Source organism: Metarhizium acridum (assembly GCF_019434415.1).
Source record: "Metarhizium acridum strain ARSEF 324 chromosome Unknown scaffold_141, whole genome shotgun sequence".
NCBI classification, from domain to species: domain Eukaryota; kingdom Fungi; phylum Ascomycota; class Sordariomycetes; order Hypocreales; family Clavicipitaceae; genus Metarhizium; species Metarhizium acridum.
This window is the reverse complement of record NW_027094020.1, coordinates 2429099-2450717: the sequence shown is the minus strand read 5'-3', so window position 1 is coordinate 2450717 and position 21619 is coordinate 2429099. Positions and strand designations below refer to the sequence as shown.

The following is a 21619-nucleotide window of genomic DNA, read 5'->3' as shown; positions in this document are numbered from 1 at the left end:
TACCTGACGAAGTGGCGGCAGTGGTTGATTTACGGAAGAGGGGTCGATGGTAGTCGGTTGTCGGCCAAAAAAGTGTACGATACTTCCTTTAGTCCCTTATGTAGTAAAGTCTACTCCATAGAGAAAAGACTCGAGCAAGTGCGTCTACGCTATTTTTTTGGCCTGTTGGGCTACCTGTTTGAGAATGGTTAGTGCGTCGGTGATGTTGCATGCATACGAGACCGGCCCCCTCCCAACATGATCCGGGCGTGGGTGTTTTTGGGTTTTTGTTGTCGAAACCATATCCAGATACGGCAAAGGAGGAGCTGAAGGTGATTTTTTTGTATCTGCAAGGCTGAACCAGATTGCTTAATTTGGGCGCTGGGGCTGCACAGGCCGATACCAAAGAAGTAACAATCACCCTCCCCGACGCGCTTCGCATGGCCCCTTGGCGGAAAGTGGCCGCCATGCCAGATGGAGTAGTGGCCGCCATACCCGACTTGGACAGCTTGAATCCGTGGGCGAGGATATATCCAACGCGGACGGGTATATAAACTATGAGAGAGGTGTCGATTCTTGGTAGTAGGTACGTGTGTTGATTTTGACTAGTTTTTTTTTTTTAACTTTTTATTGCTTTTTTTTTGTTTCTTTCTCGTTGCCGGAACGCGTGGCGCAGGAGGGTGTCTGCGAGGAGAGTTTGGGGGGGTCCGACGACCGCACCAGGAGCACTGCCTTTTTGGGGACGGAGCCGTGTCGTGATTGGGGATTGCTCGGAACGGGCCACCCGACGGGGGTTTCTGGAGTTGGACGGACGGGGTTGGCGGTGCTGGTGTGTGCGGGTTCTGTAGGACTTTTTCAGGGAGGTTCACGGTGTGTTTTTGAGCTTGTGGTGGATGATATGGGGGAACGATGCTTGTCTCTTGGAGTGGCGGGTTGGAACTGTTGGGTTTGTACAAGGGCGATTTACCCGGGGTGGCTCGGCGAGGAGGTGCGTGTCCATGGCTGAGGCGGCGGCCATGTGAGGGGATACGCGTTTATTGTTGGACTCGCAATTTGTCACGGGCGAAGCGTACGAAAAAGGTGCAATTCACTGGTAAAAGACCAAGCTGGTCGTGTACGTGCGGGTGAAACTAACCTCATAGTGGGTGAAGGGGTACTGACGGAAGTTCCTATAGGAAGTTAAAATCAACACAATAGATACCCACCAGGCACCGGTTTGAAGCAGCGATTAGGAGAATTGAACACCCAGCCAGCGTCAGTTCTCTCCCAACTCTACCTAGGTAATTCTGTCGTCGAGTTACGTGCATTGCTGTGCTCCTCTACCAAGAAGCGCTTAGTCATCACGTGGTGCCTCGGTACGGAGTAAACGTCGCTCCAGCTCCGCATGCGGCCTGGTGTTTGAGCACATTTGAGAAGGTTTTTTGTCGTCTGCCCACTTGGACAAATCCACAAGGTACCTGTACAATCGGTACTTGCTTTTTTGCGGCACCGCGACATTTTTTCTCGTGAAACTGCATCGCTTGTTTGTTCTCAAGGAGGGACTTTTGACGGAACAAATCGAGTTGCAAGTGAGTTGTAAAACAATGTCATTGTTGAATTTTTTGAAGCTCCATTACCTACATCCAGGTAGGTCTACGTAAAAAACACTGCTTGTATCCACGCCCGCTTATGATATGCTCAGCCCATGCGCCGTTTCGCCCTTGTAGTACCATCGCCCAGCCTGTATCGTGAGAAGCGACGGGTTTGGAGTTTCTCTAAATTGCATCACTCTAGGAGTATTGTATCCGGTGTCAATGCTCTCCTGCGGCGCTATAGCGACCGACGGCAAGACTGCCGACAAAGACGCCGGCGAGGACGGACATGAAGTAGCCAACGTTCATGGTCATGACTGCCAGCATGCTATACAAGACAGATGTTAGCTCTCGGGACTTCTCAGGGTATTCGGATTTCTCAGAATATATCGAGAATATTTGAAAAGTCAAGAAACAAACATACAGGAGATAGCCAACGCCAACGATGACAGTGTCCATGACAGCGCGCACGGGATCGACGCTAAATCGCCACGGCCTCGTCTCACACCCGGAGCGGGCGACGACAACGACACTCTCCTCGACGCCGTTGGCCGTCAGCGTCATGGGCTTGGCAAGCGAGTCGCTCGAGACGCGGTCAGACAGCGAGGCCTTGCCGTGGGCGGCCACGTAGCGGCGCTTCATGTCCTTGTCGAGCCAGCGGGCTTCCTGGACGCTCCTCGCGGCGAGCAGGAGGCGGCCGACGACGGCGAGCACGACGAGGAAGATGCACGTTCCCGCGTAGGCGCCCGCGCTCTTGGGAGTCCACGAGTCGGCGTACAGAGGCGTCGCCGTGTTGGTCTGGAACACCATGGCCATCATCGTAGAGCCCGAGCCCATGCCGTCCATGGATCCGGAGCTCGAGCCGTCGCTCATATCCATGTGGTCTCCGTGGCGAGAGAATAGAGACATGTTTTTTTTTGTTTCCTGGCGGTTGTAGAAAGCAAAAGAGTTTGTATGTGTGGTGATCAAGTACTCGTATGACAAAGGGGGATTTGGTGTAATTGTTTGTAGAGCGCAATCTATCGGGAGGACTGCAGTTGCGCAGCCGGCGAGAACTGGTTAGAATTTATATATATGAGGATAATATAAAAACGAGGACGAAAAGCCATGCGCCGAAACAGGAGACGGGGTCGGATTATGCTGAAAGTACGCAGTATGGCCCTGCGAGTCTGATTGAGCAGGTTCTCGACACCGGTAGTGAAATGCCTCCGAGACACGAAACCGTGCCCAGGTAAGCCACGCAAAGGTCAGAAGAGAACAGCAATCCAGGTACGGCGAGACGGCCGGGAAGGAGAATGTTTGAGGAGAGGAAGGGAAGGGATTGCCTGCGGAGGAGAAGGAGCCGGGGGGGTGTTTAACAAGTCCATGCTGAGCATGTTGTTTTCCGTGCGCTACTATTCACGGGGTCCAAGTGTCGGGTGCTGCGTTAGCACGATGTGCTGGTGAATGGCGCCCGGGGCTGTTAGTGCCGCGAGAAAGCTCGTTGCCGTCTCGGGAACTCGACAAGATGTCGGGTCTGGGGCGACGTGGTGGGGATGCAAGGTACAGGTACTTTTGGCTGGTACCGCCCAACGTCACTCAACCACTCCATTCTTTTTCGTCTTCATCATGCACCTCGTTCGACCTTGATCCAGACATCGAGTCATCTGCACCAATTCGGCTACAGGCATTGTCCTTGACGTGAATTTACCTGCCGCTTCATAAATCTCACACAATAGAGCGTCTCTGAAAGAAGAATGACTGCAACGAAAGTACACGCCGCAACTTGTCCAACCCTTCCACCAGGTCCCTTTCTGGCTTTGCATCATCAACCATGATATAAATCACGTCGCAAGATTTGTGTTTCCCCTCCCGCGACCCCGCGAGATGACTGCAATTCAGTTCTGGATCGTAGGATGGCTGAAACGCCGCCAAACTAGGCTGGCTGTCATCGTGCTGAGAACGTGAAACGGCCGCACGTCTCATCTGTGGCGAAACATTCTCAATGAGAAGGTTTCGATGAAAAAGTTCAACTGCCATTGAGATCTGCTACGATACTGTACGAGACAAGTGACACGTAGCCTTATTTTCTATCGTTGCTGGTAAAAAGTTGTGCAGGGATCTCTGTAGATTGTGTTTTTGCCGTGCATCTTGCATTCAAGTTCATCATCCAACGTCCTCCCCCGCCCTCGCAAGTCATTTGATGATCAAACTCTCATGTTGAATGATCCTCTCTGGAGGGTGAAACGATGTCTCCGCATATTTAAGCTATCCGTTAGTTCCGCGCCACAAGGCGGCAGAGTCAACGTTGTCAACACAATTACGCATGTTTGTATGTAGGGGTCCAGACGAGAAATTACAGAAATGACTGTCGCTCGTCTGCGGAGAAGATGCTGGGAGTATAAATAGGAGTCAAGTCAAAGAAAGCGTCGTATTCGTCACCAGGGTTGGAGACGCCTTCAGAAAGCCACATGTCGGGACTCGGTCACATACAAAGCCTTGACCTCATACGGTCGTTTTCAGGTTGATTTTACTCCTTTGCATGTCTTCTGGGGGTCTGAAGGAGGTCAAACCGTTCAGTTTCTAGCTCGAGACGGAAACATTGTGAGTGAAAATGGCATGACTACTCCAACCCCGTCCTGCAAATGTGAAGCCAGGTATTTCATGTCTTCAAATTACTCAGCCGTATATTCAGCTCGGCACATGATTCATCCAACAGTGTTGGCGTGGCGCCTGCTGCACCATGTGGCTGTCTGCCTTTGTAAGAACTCGAATATCGGTCCTAGCAAGCCGCGAATCCTGACATAAAGTGCCTTGTCTGTGTAGCAACGTCCATGACTTCACGTCTAGGCACCTGCAACTTATTGCCGTCTACCTTGATTCTCTGATTTTGATTTTGCAGGAGCTGCATTTATACAATTAGAGCACAGGTATAGTACCACAAGTACCCTCTCCATAAGCCTAAAGCTTGTAAGAGAGTAATCAATAAAATAAAATAAAAGTACCACACGTGCAAAAAGCTCAGAGCACACGTCACAAAAGACAGGAGGTTGTGATTATCCAAAAGCAATTTCTTCAATTCAATTCATCGAAGTCGAGCGTTCTTTGCGTTATTCCTAAGAAAGAAACAGTTGATTGAAACAAACACATGAAAACGAAGCACACACAAAAAAAAAAAAAAAAAAATAGACTCGCAAGTGTGTTCCAGTCGTCGTTTCGTGGCGGCCACCAGGGCCGTATATCCATCTAGTCCATGCGCTCAAGGAAAGATTGTTGTACAGCCTTCATCGCTTATCCCGTCTCAAAATGCAGCCGTAGCTGCGAGCATGATATCCGTTGTTTCGTCGTCGTGATTTCGCCTTGAGATGTGCCCGCACCATGGCTATCGCAAGTTTGCATGTCGTTGTCGATGGGGTACAATTCCTTTCTCAAATCATTTTCCTCCGAATGCGTAGTGTTCGAGATACACTGCGCTCATCGCTTGTATCAAAGCGGTGCTTCCTCCCCCGTTCCTTCCGGCTATGATGTATGGCAGCGCTTGTAGTACACAGTGTTTGCGCACATTGCTGCAGTCATGATACTGGCAATAGCCGGCCGAAGTTGAAATGAATAGCGTCCTGATGAAGGCTTTTTTTTTTCTTTTTCGTTTATCTTTTATGGTTGTTGAAAAGAGAGAGACAATCAGTTGATGAGTGCCTCAGCCGATTTGCAGTAAATGTGTTGCAGGTGTTGAGACCACAAGGTGTAAAGGGGGGACGAGAGCCAGTAGCAGCGGTTTCACATGCTTTGTTCTCCCGCGGCTGCAAGCCCTTGTTCGAGAATGAGTGAAAGATCCGCGAGAGTTGACCTGGTCAGAAAGACAACGAGGACGACCGGACAAGGAGGCCATGTATCGATCCTGTTCTTTGACTGTTCCAGGTTAATGGGCAAAAGTGTAGCAAACTCTGCCGCGTCGCGGTGCAATCCTTTGGTAGTTGGAAGGAATCAGCGAAAAATGCAAGAAATAAAAGGGAGAAATGAAACGACTTGACAAGTCTCGACGGCGAGACCGTCTCCGCCTAGGTCGCTATTCCTCCCTATCATCTATTTCTTCCTGTTTGCGTCATTGGCATGAATCACAACTCTTTCTGTCTACTATTCGCTTTTTCGATTTTGTTTCCTTTGTGCATACTCCCGTCTTTTGTCTCTGACTGCATACTTCTATAATTCTCGCCGTCTCCCGATCCACCTCCATGCAGGTGCCGCACACATATCGGATGATTTCCCACTTACACATTCTTTTGTTGTGAGTTGTGCTCCGTGGAAGTAGTCCTGTATATGCCCGTTGTTGAAAGATATAGGGAGCCGGTTCGTTGCCTGGTTAGAGGTGTTCTGGAGCTGAAAAGCAGGTGATGATATGCTCAAGTGTCAGGGCCGAGGCGTTGTGATTTTGAAAAGCAGATGGAGGTAGGTGAGTGTGGGTATAATGATGGTGAGAAAGGTTTAGATTCCCCCTAGACTATGGGCGATGTTGCCATCCTTATATAGCCAGCCAAACGGCCTGGCGTGACGTATACCAGAGCCGTGTTCATCTTCTACACGTTCAATAACCCTCGGTCCATCTTCTGGTCAAGTGTCTGCCTCGAGAGGAGTCGTCAGAGCTTACGCCGAGTAGGGGCTGTCAGTAACGCAGCTCTCCCATCAGAAATAACATACGGAATACGAACATGGACCGGTGGTCCGTCACTAAACTGAGAGAGTAAACTGCAAGTCAGCATTAAAACACAACCAGACAGCCAAAGAGCAGTCGTTGGTCAGCGGTGCTATTGTTGGTCCTGGGCATTTTGTTTCAGCGGCTGCTCCTGTCGAGGCCAGAGGTGTCAGCATTTTGCACATGTGGTGTGTTTGTTCCATCGTTGTCTTCATCGTGTTCAGTAGCCAGACGCGCGACTGCAGCTCACGCACTTGTCACATGAGTTTCGTAAGCGGCTCCTTTGACACGCAGCTGATGTGAGGGATTCCTTTGTTACAAAGACGGGCGTATGGAGTCTGTAGCTGCGGCGAGCATTGTGTGGATGCGGCAGTTGGTGTCCAAAAAGGGCCCTTTGACACGTGATCAATACAAATATGACATTCTTTTTTTAGGCAAGGACAAATCACACGCTTATGAAGTCGGTAGCTGCGGTGAATCTTATATAAATAGGGGAGTCGGTATTTAAAAGGAGCGGTTTTGACACGCAGTTGTCACGTCAAGTCATTTTTTTATACAAGCACGAATCACGTGTTTATAAAGTCCGTACTCCGTAGCCGCTGCGAATATTATATAAATAAAGTAGCAAGTGTTCCAGAACACACTTGTACCATGTAATCGTCACGAACATGCCGACTCTTTTACAAGCATGAATCACACATTCACACATTTACAGATTCTCCTGCCACTGCCAACCCTGTACCAATGAGAAGTCGGTGCTCAAGCAAGAGTCTGCCTCTGACTGGCGCCCAATATGTCGAGTGATTCTCAACCACCACACGCGTACCAGGCGTGTCACCAAGCAGTTTCTCCCAACTACCTCTCTACTGCTCACTCACCCCATTCCGGTATCGAAACCATCCGTCTGCAACAAAATCACATGATGTACCTCTCCAATCTCCCTCTTAGCCCATCGAGACACAGCAAGTTGGCAAAACCAGCGTCGCCGGCATCATGCACGGCACACAGCGCTTCACAACGCACATCCCATCGAACAAAGACCGAATCCCTGGTCCCGGTCCAACGCCGGGCACGCAAACCCATGCTCCTCCGGACCACCAAACAAGCACACAACCCCCAGGAACCAACAACAACAAAAAAGCCCATCATCCGGAAAAGAAGTGCTCACAAAACAAAAACGGCAATCAACACCGTACCCACCCCGAGAAAAGAAAGCAGCTGTGGCCCGAAATACGGATATGTCAGCAGCATGTCACATCACCCAACGAACTGCCGTGTAACCTATCCCCCCCCTTCCCAATTACACGCACGCCCCTCCCAGCGCAATGAGCAGGACAAAGATGTACTCTGTACGGAGGGTCCGAAGAACAAAGACGGCCCTTGTTCCTGTCCTGTCTCTTCACCCATCCCAGACAGCAACGTCTGCCGTGATGAACTCCTGCCGTTCCCCCTGTCCGCACAACGCCCTCCCCAAAGGGGAAACCAAAGCACATACACGCAAAGACGCTCAAACCCTCTGGTGGCCTGTAGTCTCGACAGTCGGAAACTCGCAGAGACCCCAAGGCTGCCCGACTCGGGTCGCTGACGATGCGGGCATCCGGGGCGGGCCGTTTCCACCCCGAGCGCATCTAAAAACAAAGAATGGAAATCCAAAATATAAAAGGGGGCAAGGGGAAGGCAGCTGTGCACCAACAGCGACCGCTATATTAAAGAATAATTACGATCCGCTCTTGTGCCATGGACACGTGTGAGAGGGTAGACGAAGGCTACGCGGATGGCGGTCCCTGGTGCGTTGTACGTCCGAAAGGAACATTGAATGGATGCAGGTAGCCGCGTCGTCGGGGAGCGGAACGAGCCTATTTGGCCTCGGGGCACCGTGGGCAAATCCTTAAGTCAATCTGCCCAGGGCGTGTTTGTTTGTTTCCGTTTGCAGGACGGCACACCAGGGGCCGAGATAATAACATGTCGCCAGCGAGGAAAAGGGGATCCATCTTTTTTTGTCGACTTTGTTGCATCTTGTCGGTGTGCTACGAAACCAAGGGGAAGGCGAATGGTCTTTTTTCTTCTTTTTGGAAAATCAACCTCGTTTGAGAGTCACAATGTCGAGTACTCCGTACGGAGCATGTTATACTTGACGCCAGATGAGTTTGGTGCGGTTCGGCAAACACACCCCGGCCCCTAGTCGAGCGCATATCGTACCGACGACGGCCATGGACACGACCAAGATGTGATCCTTGCTCACCGAGTCTCCTCCCCCAAGGCACATTGCATGAGTAGTAGTACCCCCGTGTGCTCGCGGTCGGCGACGAACGGTGCCCCCCGACGCCCACGAGGCCGAGGCACAAAATCAAAAGAGACGACGTCTTGGGTTCCAAGGTGCCGGCATTCATTCACCAAAACATGGCCTTTGTCGATTCATCTTGGCACGCGCGCCGCAGAGAATTGAAATGAGCGGCAATGTTGAAATTCTGTCGACGACGTTTTCTGGACGGGTGGCCGTCACACGACATGGGCGCTGCCAAGAGACGCTGCAAAGACCGCACAGGGCCGGGATTGTGCATCGTGGGATTGGCACCTTTCAGCTCGGTCAAGTCGGAAGGCCTAGCCTAGTTGGGCCGATGGAACTGCAAAAGTCGTGGCCATGTTTTTGCCCTGTCGTCGTCGTCGTCGTCGTCGTCGTCGTCGTCAACTCGCAACTACCAACGTAGACACCATGACAACCCGCAACAGACCACCGCAAGAGCAACAACAAAGGTTGAAAAAGAGTGATACATAAATAAAGTAGTACTCCGTAATCATGGACCATTTGCGCCGTGCGCCAGGGGGAAGCAAGGCTTGGCTTCTGGTCCCACAACCTCCGTCCGTCTTGGCCCTTTCTACCACTGCCAAAACTCCAATAGAGCAAACCAACAACGGTGGGCACACGCACAAAAAAAAGCGCCAAAACAGATCGATGCCACCCACCCATCATCCACCATCCCATCCCATGCATGACCAAAACGAGTCGGCAGCTCGCGCCCGCAGCAGCCACATCGAAGGGCACCCCAAAATGCAAAGCTTGCGCGTCGCACAGCACAATAAAGGGCAGCAAAACTCGACGGCCGGCCTCCGGTACCCCCCAGGCCAAATTTTCATCTTCCCCAATCTCAAAACCCTACGGGCACGTCCCGCTGCCAGCCCGGCCCACAAGCAATACCACTCTCCGCGCTGCATGAAAACTCGCCCAGGAGAGGGAAAAAAAAAAATCGGGGGGGTGAAAGATCAGGAAAAAATACGCGGAAGAAAAACCCCCGGATTGACCCCGGACAATAGTGGGGCCTGGCTCTGCCCAGAAAAAAAGGGGGGGCCCATGATAAAGTTAGATGCTTGGCCTGGGCCTACAGGTCGTCCATCTTGCTGACTCACCAACATCTCTCCATGTAACGGACATGGCTCCCAAAACCACGGCAGCAAGGTCATAAAAAAAAGAAAAAAAAGGAAAATAATCACCAGCTACCATCGTCTCCAAATCACCACGTCCACCACCGTCTCCAGCTGGAAAATAGAGCTCCTCTGTGACTAACTGGTACCAGGCATTTTTATTCTTCATGCCGAGTTGCTTCTAACCACCAGCCAGTTGTAGATCGGGCCACCCACCCTCCTCCACTGCCCCCATCCATCCAGACGGTCGGCATATGCACGCGCCTCCCAGCGGCAGACACAACCACCACCACGCCCACCAGCTTGAACTTGAACTTGTACTTCGTTCTACGACCATGTCTGAAAAACGAAAAACATGGAAAACCCCTCCTACTGCCACTGCCACTGCCACTGCCACTCCCTATCCAAAGAGCCGGTCCATGCCATACTCACGCGTAAACAATGCCATGGGTCAACCCAACTCATCGTTCTCTTTCCCAAACATGACACATGACGCATTGAACCTCGCCGGTTGATCGCGTGGCCACAAGGCGGAATGGAATAAAAACAAAATGTTCCGCGCAAAAAGCAACCCCCCCCCCCCCCCCCCCCCCCCCCCCCCCTTTTCCCTTGCCGAGTACCTTCATCACATGGCGTTTTCTTCATCCATTCCTCTGGGTTGGACGGGGACCCTGGTCCCCGAGAGTGTCTTTGTTCTGAAGTTCTGAACAAAACAAAAACTGGCCACGTCCCCTAGGTCCCCGGTTCCCCAATTCCCCGGCAACTATATCCAAGACACAAATCACATGCACCACCATTCGACAGAGTTCATAGTATCGTGTGAAAAATACTTCGCTCCTCTTGTAGCCAGAGGTACTACTAATTCCCGTCCCTAACAATACTTACTAGGCCCAACACCCGAAAATAATCAACACCCAAAGAAAGGATGAAAAAAAAACCCCCTCATGTCACTATCCGAAAGGTTGCCCAAACCTGGTCCAAAAAGCAATATACAAAGAAGTATTCGCGTGAGCACACAATACATAGATACACAGGCCCAGTCTGTTCCCAGAAACCGTCTAAACTTCAGCCGAATTCCGACTCTGTAACACAACCCTCAGGAAACTAGCCGTGGGCCTCTCCCTCAGGTCCCTTTCTCCTTCTTTTTCCCCCTTGGTTTTTTTTCTTTTTCCAAAAACCAAGGGAGATGAGAAGTAGCAGAGCCGGACTCCGTGAGGCTCGCGTTGCCGCCACGTCTTTTTTCCGTTTTTCTTGTAGCAAAAAGAGCCGGAAAAAAATCATCTCCCAATCCACGTTGGTAGAGATGCTTTTGATTCTCACTTTGCAGAAAACACTTGTTTGATATACCAGAGCCAACAACAAAAAATAAACCATCTTTCAACACGTGAAGCCCTTCATTGCCCAATCTCGGTCCGTAAACCTGATACTGTATGTCCGTACCTGTGGCTCGGCCATTGCGCGGGCTCCTGTAGTACCGCCCGGTCCATGTAGACATTACGCCCCGGTGCTGCCGTTCCTGGGGAGATTCCAAAACAAAGTTCCAAAGACGCCAGTAACCCCAGTTTCCCATGATAATTTCTGCTCCTTTGCCGTCTTTAAACCGTCCGTTCGCCGTGCTTTCAAGACAAAAATCCGGTTACACCCTACTCCGAGAATCCATCACACACTTGAACATGAAAAGTCAACTTTGACGTTAAACCTCCTTGCCCAGCGATGACCGGTCATCGTCGCCTTCACCCGTTCGCTCTTGGGCAGCAGCATCATCAGCAGCAGCCGCCTCGTTGCTCTTATTTTCACAGCCCTTGACGAGTCGGTGTCTCTGTAAGTGAAACACACAGTCAGTACGGTTCCATAGCCGTGTTGTACACGGGTAACACACGGCAAGCTGCCGGGGTAAAAACAGAAAAAAAAAAAAAAGGGGGGGGGGGGTTTGGTTTCTAACCTTGAGAGCGTCCTTGCGAGAGAAGCTCTTGCTGCAGAACGAGCATGGGAAAGGCTTGACAGCCAAGTGGATTCTCTTATGCCTCTTCAAGTCATGGTTTCGGCTAAAGGACTGCGTGCACTGGTCGCACTTGAACGGACGCTCAGACTGTGGTTGAGGCTGAGTATGGTGACCATACATCATCTGGTGATTGTAGCCAGGTGGTACGCCAATGGCAGGAATCATGGATAACTGTGACCCGGGTTGGTGAATGTTGGACATGACTGGGCCATTCATCGTGGCCAGTGGCTGATAAGAGCCATATGGTCGGTAAGGGGGCGCCATGGCTGAGTGACCCAGGCCTCGAGATCCGGAGCTGGTACCCGTTGGAGATGGCTGCTGAGGCCCAGCATACGATGAGAAGCTCGCCTGCTGTGTCGCAGACGAAGCAGGGTAGTAGCTCGGGTTGCTGGGCGGTCTGGGGTGAGAATAAGGGTCCACGGGAGCTGGAGCACTTCCTGCCGCATGAGGTTGAGTTGAGCTCAACATGGGGCCCTGTGGTGGCGCCTGGCCGGAGATGTGGTGGCTGTCCTGGCCACCGTTTCCGCCTCCTCCAGAAATCGACGTTTGAAATGGCTGATGAACGCTATTGAAGGGTGGCGGCGGAAGGCCTTCACCGCCTGTAGCAGGAGACTGTGAACTGCGTGGATTTTCGAAACCCATCGTGTGCGGCTGACCATAGATTGACGAGCGATGGCCGCCGTAGGATTGATCTGGCGAAGTTCCGCCAACGCTGTAGTTCGAGTTGCCTGGCGTAGGCCATGTGCCGTGGACGTTGGCACTGTACGTGTACTGCATGTTTCCGTGTGCTTGAGAGCCTTGAGAGCTGGCGGTATTTACGCTAGACAAGCCTGGGCTGAGACCATCGCTAGCTCCTGGAGAGGAGGTCAGAGGGCTGGACGGGAAAAAACCAAACGGGGACGAGGGACGGTGAGTGAATTGAGCCATACTGGGAACTTCATTTGGCGGTGGCAGAGAAAATGGTGGTAATGAGCCTGCCGCTGAGCGTCGAGATGAAAAACTGGACGAGACTTCCATTGTAGTTCAGCTTGTACCAGCGGTTTCGTCCGTGGTGGATTGGAAGGCTGTTTGTTCGGCAAAGTGGTAGATTAGAATGTCAATAGGATGACTTGCTTGTCCGCTTTTTCCCCGACTGTTGTAGACGATTTATTGCGTTGGTGACAGAACTCACCAACGACGGCGCCAAGGGCTGAGGTCGGTTTGGAGGCTCGGTGTGATCAAGGAGAATCGAGAATACCCGGCAGAGGAGTAATTTGCGGATCCAAAGGATGGTGTATCAGGCGAAGAAGGTAGACGGCTTCTTCACGGGACTGGATATATAAGTAGGTGTTGCGACGCAAGCACGAAGTCCGTATCGGAGGAGGTGAGGCGCCACTGACGGGAGGCGTCGTCTTCAACAGCAGACCTGAAGTACTGAGTGCCAGTCGGAAAACTGTCTGGAGTCGAAATTTCGTCTTTAAAAAGCGTGCCACTAGCTCTGAAGGTGTAAAAGAAAAAGAGAAAAAAAAAAAGAGAGCAGTGGGTGAGGCGGGCTAAGTTGAGAAGAGCGCCGGCGACTACCTTAGTTTGGTGCCCGTCGCAGAAGTTTAAAATCAAGGTTGCAGGCCGGTCGCGGGTCTATCACCCTGTAGTCGCCTGGATAAGCGCAGAAACGTATTGTGAAGTAAGTGATTACTTTCTTCCCGTGATGGGTAGAAGACGCGAATAGCAATAAACTTGCCCAAGGTCGTTAAGCACGCTGACTAGGCAAACCCAGACAGGTCGGGGGATGGGAAACCAAGAATCAGGATCCGTTCGCAGTATTCCAAGAGATGGAGGAAAAAAGTCAAACCGAAGCTCAAGCTCGCGGGAAGAGCAGGAGCAACCCAAGTATGAAAAAGAAGTCGTCGAAGTCAACAGTCAACTAGGACAAGAGCGAGACAAGACGACTTGACTGACTGTCCGGGAACGGCCAGACTCGAGTATCGTGCCGCCAGGCGGAGGGGCTGACCCTGGTTGACGGGAGTGGGACTTGGGAGGCGTGGATGCCCGTCTTGTTTGGTATGCACAAACCGACGGCCCAAGTCTGGAGCTGAGGAGTCGATTGACTTGGCCGAGACGTGCTTTGCTCGCAAGACAGACTTGTCACAGAGACTGGGCGACCTTGGGTTGAGGAAGCTGCGATGGCGAGTCTCCAAGCCGAACTCAAAGAGACGTCAAAAATCCACTTGGCGGATCCGTCTGGGCCTCTTGCCTTGAGTTTTGCTTTGGTAGAGAGGGAGAGAGGGGTGCGTTCGGGTGCAAGCGCGATAAGGCCCCCACGAGCAAAGTCGAGGGTCGAAAAGTCCCAAGGTCGAAAATCAAGATGTCAAGAGCGAGAGGGGTTGACGGCCTTTGGACGTAATGCCAGACTGTCGATGATAAGTCAAGCCCTGCCTTGGCCTGTATGTTCAATGTCCAACCGAAAATATGATGAGTGAGTCGGCGCGGATTAGTCTTCTTCACAGGTTGCACGAGTATCTCGACACTTCGCTCCAAAGCCCAAAGACTTTCTGTCGCTTGTGTCCCCCCTTGAGTCAAGAACTATCGTAATACTGGGCCGAATAATAGTCCGAGAAGGAAAAAAAAAACTTGTGTCCTCGACCGGATGTGGGATGCTGTTTTTTAAGGTTTTCGGTGTCTCTTTTGGAACCTTGAGCAACAGGTGCAAAGGTGTATGAGAGATGACTGGATGCGCACAGCGCTTCGAGTTGAAGTCTGTTCCGTGCCTCTGCTGCCTCGAATCAAATACAAAAGGAAAAAAGACAGAGGCAAGCACCGAGTGTGGAATATCCAGAAAATGAAATGTTGGAATTTGCGGGTGTCACACACAATGTATATATCTTTGCTCACCCTCTTTAGCTGAAAGGTGCTAGGTCTCAATGTATGCATGTATGTACTTCATACTTATCTCACCCTTGTTCAATCTCTCTTCTCTTGGTCCCTTTACAGCCCCTGCCCCCAGAAGCTGTGTGGTACACACGACATTCTCTCGTAGACTTGCCTGACTGACGACGACAACAAGCGTCCAGACACCAGAGACCAGAGACGGTCAGGGGGGTGTCGTTTGGGTGCTAGCGTCCTTGACAGGACATGGGTTGCGACGGGATGCCAAAAGGCCCCCAGGTCGTTCTCCCAATTGTCCAGAACGTCAAGCAACCACCAGAGCGACTACTGATACTAGCTCGGAAGGGCTGAACAGAGAGACCCAGAGCCAGAGCCGGACAGCCCGGGGGGTGCGACAGAGTGGACTGTCCTTAGCAGAAGGGGGGTGGAGGCAAGGTCTGGGCCTGAGAGACCTGAGAGACCTCACAAATCTTGACAGTGGATCTCATGCCGTGGTGTGCGAGCGTGCAGTCAAGTATTGACATGTACTCCGTGCTCACTACCCATACCGTTGACATCCATGCCCGATTCTTTGTGTACGCTGAGGACAGACTACTCCCTAGACAGGTGCAGGCTGGTTGAGCCTGGCCAGCGTGCCAGTTGCTGTCGTCAACGTTCTTGTCTGCGCGTCTGCGTCTGCGTCTGCGTCTGCGCCTGCATCGGTGTCTGCATCGGTGTCTACCTGAGCTGGGATCAGAATCAATACGAATAAAGGAACTCTAGAATACTGCATGTACATCTTGGTGCTGAGTAGTAGTACTCACTCACCTAAATACCATGCATACAATACTACATACCTGGGTAGTGGATATACTTGAGCAAAAGCATCTTCTCGCCCCTCACCTGGGTTAACCCATATTTTGACAAGGCCCGCGGAGCCCAATGTTCAACCTTTCCTCCCACCTCATTACATCAAACGCCCGTCTTGTCAAACGTCGCCGATTAAAATAAGAGCTCTAGCCACGGAGATGCTTCCTAGACAGCCTCCGGGCTCCCCAACACAAGCAGCGAGGTCGGTGGAGACCGACAGGGGGGGCTATTCCTGGGCTGGCCTCCTGATCTCTCTGACAGTTCTAGTTGCTCTGTTGCTCCGTAGCTTTATTTGCTGATTTTTTGACATCAAGATCCTGGAATGAGAGGGGGGGAGACAAGGTTGGCGGTACCCCGTAGGAGCAACTTGATGGGCGATATTGGATAGAAATCCGCAATCAAAGTTGCCTCCCTACGCCTCAGACCCGGTGAGAAAAAGACACTGTACAATGTACGGGAACTGCAGGCTTGAGATGCAAAGATGAACTGGGAGGTGGAGAGGAATGTTTGCGCGCCCTGTCCCTGCCACATGTTGCTCCAAACTGCACCTACTCCGTACTCCATACTATTCATCCGTCCTGTGGTCCATGCAATCCATTCGCCGCATGGCTTCCCTTGTTGATGAGCCTGTACTGTGACAGAAATCTGCCTTTACTTTCCCGAGTACGGAGTATGCGCACAAAAGCAGGGTCCGTGATGAATCCATGCATTTCGATTTGCTTTGTCTTGGACTGCGAATCTCTTTGCCGTCGACCAGGGGTCATGGCGGGCTAGCTGAGGCATTACTATTATGACATCGGGCAATACATACGTAAGCCGCATTGTGATTGCTTCGTGTGCTTTCGGTGCGAGATGGGCTCGTGGAAATACTTCGTCCCCGTTTTTCGTTTTGCTCGCGTCGCCGTTTCGGTCAACTAGTTGTGCCGGGCGGTGACAAAGCTCTGTCACCCCAACCAAAACGTGTTGTTTGTGGAACAGTCTTCAAGCCGTGTGCTTTTTCCCAGATTAAACTACTCTGTATCCAACTCTGAGGGCAAGACTGGGCTCCCGCAGTCAGTCAGTCGGTGTTGAACCAGGCATCCTCCAAGTCATCACACTCCTCTTCGGCCAGGGGCGGCGCCTGCTGGTTGATGGGCGATGCAGCATCTGCACTGACTCTCAACGCAATCTACTATTGCATGGTCTCTCCGGAGTACAATGAGCGACTACCGATGGTGTGTGTGCCGGAGACCAAGCTACCTACCTTTAAGTACCTAGGTACCTAGGTAGGTAGCCTAGTTGCCAGTTGATTCGGGGCTGCACAATAGTTACTAGATACCTGTAAGTAGTTGACCGCATTCCAGTGAACAGAACAATCCTTGTCGTCGAAACAGCTGAGGCACATGTCCCGCCGAATACAGGATATCAAGAGTTGAAAACTCGACGGCCAATGCCATTCAACGTAGGAAACGGGGCTGCAAAGAGCTCACAGGTAGCTCAGACCTCGTCCTCGAAAAGGGGAACGGCATGTCCATGTACTTGGTATATAGAAAATCTCGTCTTCCTCAGTTATTGGGTTGTAACGGTTACAGGGGCAATTAGAAGCCCTCAAACCTCATCGCTATGATAATCAGGAAGCTGCACCCAGATTGAGTATGCGGGGGGGTCCTCCACATGGTACAGGGCTCCTAATTGAGAGAAAATTCCCCCAAGATGTTGTATGTACATACGCTGGGTCTCGGATAGTGTTATATTAGATCTTCCAAGGCTGACTTGTCAGGGTGCAATAGTACTCTAATATGGCAATCTGGCTCGACTTGACTTATAGCAATGTCATATTAGGCCTTATCAGCATGACATGCTCCTCTTCAACGGGCCTTCTTTCCGACTTCAACGGGCCAGACGAGGGTTCTAAAGGTCCATCCTCGCCCCAGGCTACAGCTTGGGATGCCTGAGACTCGTGCCGATAACAGCATGGTCCCAGGTGAAAGAGGTTAAGAAAGTACTATGACAGGATGTCAAGAGACCTCGGTTGCTTGTCAGTCGAGGGTAGTCTTGGATGGATGGGCAAAGAAACACCCGACGTTCTTGTCCAGCTCCTGGACGGCATCAACTTTGACACTTCGTGAATGAAGCAGGCTCGTGTATATCAAAATCATCCACTCACAGCTCCTGCAAATCTATTGGCGTAGTTGCTCCACTCACACACACATCTTGGTCGATACCCTTGCTATGTCGCCTTGGTGCAAGAGAAAAGATACTATGTATGTAATAGGTAGATGAGCGGCTACCCCTCCCAAGATCCCCTCCGCCAGGACGGAGAAGTGCTTCTCCCAGTGGATCCTAGGCTGGGGTGCGCCTTTTATCCAAATAGAACTTGGTGGGGAAGAGACAAACATACTAGATAGTTACTATGTGTATGTATGTACGACTCCTTAGTCGTGGCCTCAAATCATACACGCCAGTTTGGCCAGTTAACTAGCGTGTTTTGGTAGTCTAGGGCTTTCAGAACTCCGTACCCCTCCGAAAGGCCCTTGTCTCCAGCAAGCAGGTCGCCACTCACCACGCAGCCACCACGAGGACTGACCCACGCGGTTTGTGCTCAGAGAATAGAGCCTCGTGAGGCTCTATTCGCATTTGGAGCACGTTCAAACTTGGCGGTGGTGTGTGTATGTAGGTCCACGGACTGCCCAATGAATGAGCATGTTGAGACATGACATATGTTGAGTTTTGCGTCTTGTGCAATTGCTGGATCAAAGCCTGACCCCAAATTCTGGTTCCATTGACCTAACGGAATGAGGCCCTGGTCATGTCGACCCCGAGGTAGTGATGCAACGTCTCTGTAATAGAAACAGCAACAATGGCGTCCGCAACGTCAATCTGCACAACATTCCTACCGTGAGCCAATGAGGAACGACTGCTGAGGATATAGATGCCAAGAAAAAAACGTCCCTTAAAGTAGTTGTCCATTATGTATGCCAGATTCTTGTTCTTTTGCTCTCAAGACCGTGAGCCCGGGTGTATCATGATTTCGGATAAAGGCATTTTTCAGGTAACTAATAACGTGCACACCCAAGCCAAGAAGATTAGATGGGTCCATTCTTTCATCCATGAAATCGCGCACAATAGGATGCTGCAGACCTCTGTGTCGGACTAGGCCTTGAAAATTATGGGTACAGTGAAAATCTGTTCAGATGCCATTATAGAGCACCAGTCATCTGTCAACCTGCTTTGTAAATTTCCCGACTCCAGGAGCAAATATTGCAGCGCAATAAGAAGAATGATGCCTGAGGTTAAGATGCCAACTTTGGCCAGGCCCGAACTCCAAGAAGCCACTACAGGAGGTATGTCCAACTTGGTAAATAATGCCAGCAAACATGCCAGTGCTTGGGCAAGATCCAGACCACCACAAACCGGGTTCAGAGAGGCGAGATCGGCAACCAGCTAAGGGGCAGCAGGAAGCACACCCAAAAAAAAAAACACAGTAAGCCTCGCGGCAAGGTGGTGTTTGGCACAAAACGACTTCTCCACAAGCTTCACGGCTAGTAAAGCTTTTCATCGATAGGCTAGCATCACCAGAGGGTGCAACGTCGTCTCCACAGGGTTGATCGATCTGGCCACAAGCCCCGTGAGCCACTTGAAGCGAGTTGCGGTTTCTTGAGGTTCGATTGAGGTGACATAGCCGGGGATACACGCGCGCGCCACAAGTAATGTCCAGGATGAAGGTATCGAGCTTGCGACGGTGGCTGGCCTATTACAGTATTTTCCGCCTAGTGAACCTGTCCACAATGTACGCCTCTGTGCCGCCTCTCCCGAAGCGCCAAGTTGGACAGGGCGGCGGGGATAGCAATAGCCGCAACAGCTGCACCCATTCCGAAGCAGAGGGCTTTGCACACTGATGCGCTGCTGATCCCATAGGAGAGAGGTATACCTGGTCTGCCCATGCTTATGTCCTGTATAATTAAAGTCTCGGGTAAAAAAGGCGTTTTCCGGACAGAAGGCCGGCTGTGCACAGCTCGTCTCTTGCTTGGATGCTTGCAGTCAACCACAAACACGCAAAAAGGCCAAGGAGGCATTTGAGTGCTTTCTTCGAAATTTGGTGGAATAAAAATTTGTGCCCTGCGGAAGGGAGTTCTGTGGATTTGTATTCAGGCGAGCAAGTACTGAGGCACGGGGTAGTCAAGCGGTTGAACGTTAACTGGTGATAATGCAGACATACATGGAAGTCTCCTCCTCTCACTTCGTCGCTGATAATTGCTGCATCATACAGTAGTCGAGACCGATTTGCTGTACTCCGTAATAATATCATCTAGTATCATTGCTGTTTTGACATGTGCAGGTCTGAACGATCCATGGTGGCGTAAACTCAAAAAACCGCATGTCTTTGACTGTACGGAGTAGGGTGTGGAAAGAAAAGCTGATGCTAAGTGAACGAAGCCGGCCATTTGGGAACCTCAGTCAGGTGGAGACGGCGATATGGTTCGTCAGGTAATATCCAAGTACGTATCGAGAACTAGCTCTCGTTTGCTTAGAAGGCGTCCTTCCCCTGTTCTGCAATCGCTCAAATTTGCTGAGGAACATCATCGAGGCTGGAAACTCTCTGCCTGTTTGATGCCATTCCTGGTCTTCCTTTTGAAACGCATAGACTACTGCAGCATGACTCTCGCCGACAATTATGGACACAGCCTGACCGACATGCCGGTAAGTGAATTGCCCTTGTAACTCCGTACGTAGATTGTATTGGGGCTTCGGGAGACCTGCCGCCACAACTAAAGCCAAGCAACTGACAGAGCACCATGGCGCAAAAGTACGATCCGGGGGATTGCAAAAGGCGTGCTTCGTAATATGATGGGCAGCAAGCCACAAAGATCGCCTCTTCCCCGAATGATGGGGGACCTGCCGATGGGCTGGGAACGACAAGCGCCAGACAAGCCAGGGTATCCTGCGCGAAATTAGCAAACAACCTCCTGTAGGGGATATCTGCTCAATATCACGAGCGATTAGTGTCAAGGGCCAGCTGACGGCTCAGCATGGCAACACAGTTGGATATTGAACTCAGAAGAGGAACATGTCGACGCAATGCACAACAAAAGATGGAGCTGGAAGTGGTTCCAGTGGTTCCAGTGGTGCAATCAGCGCAAGCGGTTCTTGATAAAACCAGACCATCAACGCTTCGATATTCGCACTACTCCGTAAAGGTCCCAAGGTTCAAACATCAGGGTCGAGAACATTGCGCCGGAGACGGTGAGCAAGAGCAGATGCCCAGATCAGGCGGCAATCGGCACAGTACGGATTACTCGGCCACATACCTATATACGTACAGTACTCCGTAGACATGCGACCTGGAGAAAACATTTTGAGCAGGAGCGTAGGACCGCGGGCAGCATGCAAAGGCGACAAATGCAGGTGTTCCTTCCATACGGAGCGCGTGGTGGGGTAGCAAAGAGGAGGTACCGTGTTACAAGCTCTGAAGCACGGGGCACATGCGGGTACATGCGTCAATCTGTTCAAGTGCGCGCAGGCGAGAGTAGCCAGCGCTCCAGCTATTGTGCTTGTGCTCCGTAGACCTCGGGGATACAATGGAGCACGCTGTCACAGGGGCCCTAGAGCACATGTTAACATTGTACAAGACTCGAGATGTCAAGTGCGAGCAAGAATTCTGCACTGAGCGACTTGGCACCTTGGCGACTTGCAGCTGTCGGGATGTGGAACTCCCTGGTAATTAAGCAGTGACGTTCAGGGTGCATTTGATTGGTGGAGGACGCAACCTCAACCTCCTCTCGTTCATACCGATCCATGGGTCCAAGTCTCGGACCCCCAGAGACTTGCACGGGAACAGCAGCTCTGGGGCCGGTGGGAAGTCCATCAAACATTTGACAAACAGCTGTACCTTGGCAATCTTGGTTGATGAAAGCGAGAATGTGAGTAAACTTAGAAGTGGCCCCAGGGCCTGCCTGCGGCTGAGGGACCCATTGGACTGACCATTTGAAGTCAAAAGCTGGTCCACTTTTATCTTGCACTTGCTCCCACCCCCTCCACCTCTCAACTTCTTGAGCGCAAGAGTGCACAGACGGGAGCCACTTTAGGGCCATCTACTACTATTGTGCCAGCGTCCCTGTGCTGAACTTCAGACAGGGACCCGGTGGACGAATATAGCTGCATTCTAAAGTTGGAATATGCGAAGTCTAGTCTATTGCGAGTCCCTTTTTCTTCTTCTTTTTTTTGGTGAGCTTGTTGCGTAATCCCAGCTGGTTAAACGGAGCATGCCGCTGCACCTACCTGGTC

General features: G+C 51.4%; 6 protein-coding genes across 6 annotated transcripts; 1 reads left to right on the top strand and 5 right to left on the bottom strand.

Moving 5' to 3' along the window:
- Positions 1-1498: 1498 nt before the first annotated feature.
- J3458_009389 (uncharacterized protein) lies at positions 1499-2838 on the bottom strand. Its single transcript, XM_066119753.1, has 2 exons — positions 1975-2838; positions 1499-1878 (listed from the first exon to the last, which is right to left on the bottom strand). The coding sequence occupies exons 1-2, from the start codon at positions 2457-2459 to the stop codon at positions 1770-1772; spliced, it is 594 nt and encodes a 197-aa protein (XP_065975549.1). The 5' UTR covers positions 2460-2838; the 3' UTR covers positions 1499-1769.
- Positions 2839-3257: 419 nt separating this feature from the next.
- J3458_009388 (uncharacterized protein) lies at positions 3258-3569 on the bottom strand (the record flags this gene model as incomplete). Its single annotated transcript, XM_066119752.1, has 1 exon — positions 3258-3569. One exon carries the CDS (start codon positions 3567-3569, stop codon positions 3258-3260), a length of 312 nt encoding a protein of 103 aa, XP_065975548.1.
- A 3643-nt stretch (positions 3570-7212) lies between these two features.
- Positions 7213-7548, top strand: J3458_009387 (uncharacterized protein; the record flags this gene model as incomplete). The annotated part of the gene is made up of 1 exon (XM_066119751.1): positions 7213-7548. One exon carries the CDS (start codon positions 7213-7215, stop codon positions 7546-7548), a length of 336 nt encoding a protein of 111 aa, XP_065975547.1.
- A 3214-nt stretch (positions 7549-10762) lies between these two features.
- On the bottom strand, positions 10763-11209 carry J3458_009386 (uncharacterized protein; the record flags this gene model as incomplete). The annotated part of the gene is made up of 1 exon (XM_066119750.1): positions 10763-11209. One exon carries the CDS (start codon positions 11207-11209, stop codon positions 10763-10765), a length of 447 nt encoding a protein of 148 aa, XP_065975546.1.
- Positions 11210-11332: 123 nt separating this feature from the next.
- On the bottom strand, positions 11333-12658 carry J3458_009385 (uncharacterized protein; the record flags this gene model as incomplete). The annotated part of the gene is made up of 3 exons (XM_066119749.1): positions 11333-11458; positions 11582-12495; positions 12571-12658. The coding sequence occupies 3 exons, from the start codon at positions 12656-12658 to the stop codon at positions 11333-11335; spliced, it is 1128 nt and encodes a 375-aa protein (XP_065975545.1).
- Positions 12659-19104: 6446 nt separating this feature from the next.
- On the bottom strand, positions 19105-19410 carry J3458_009384 (uncharacterized protein; the record flags this gene model as incomplete). The annotated part of the gene is made up of 1 exon (XM_066119748.1): positions 19105-19410. The coding sequence occupies one exon, from the start codon at positions 19408-19410 to the stop codon at positions 19105-19107; it is 306 nt and encodes a 101-aa protein (XP_065975544.1).
- Between the last annotated feature and the right edge of the window lie 2209 nt (positions 19411-21619).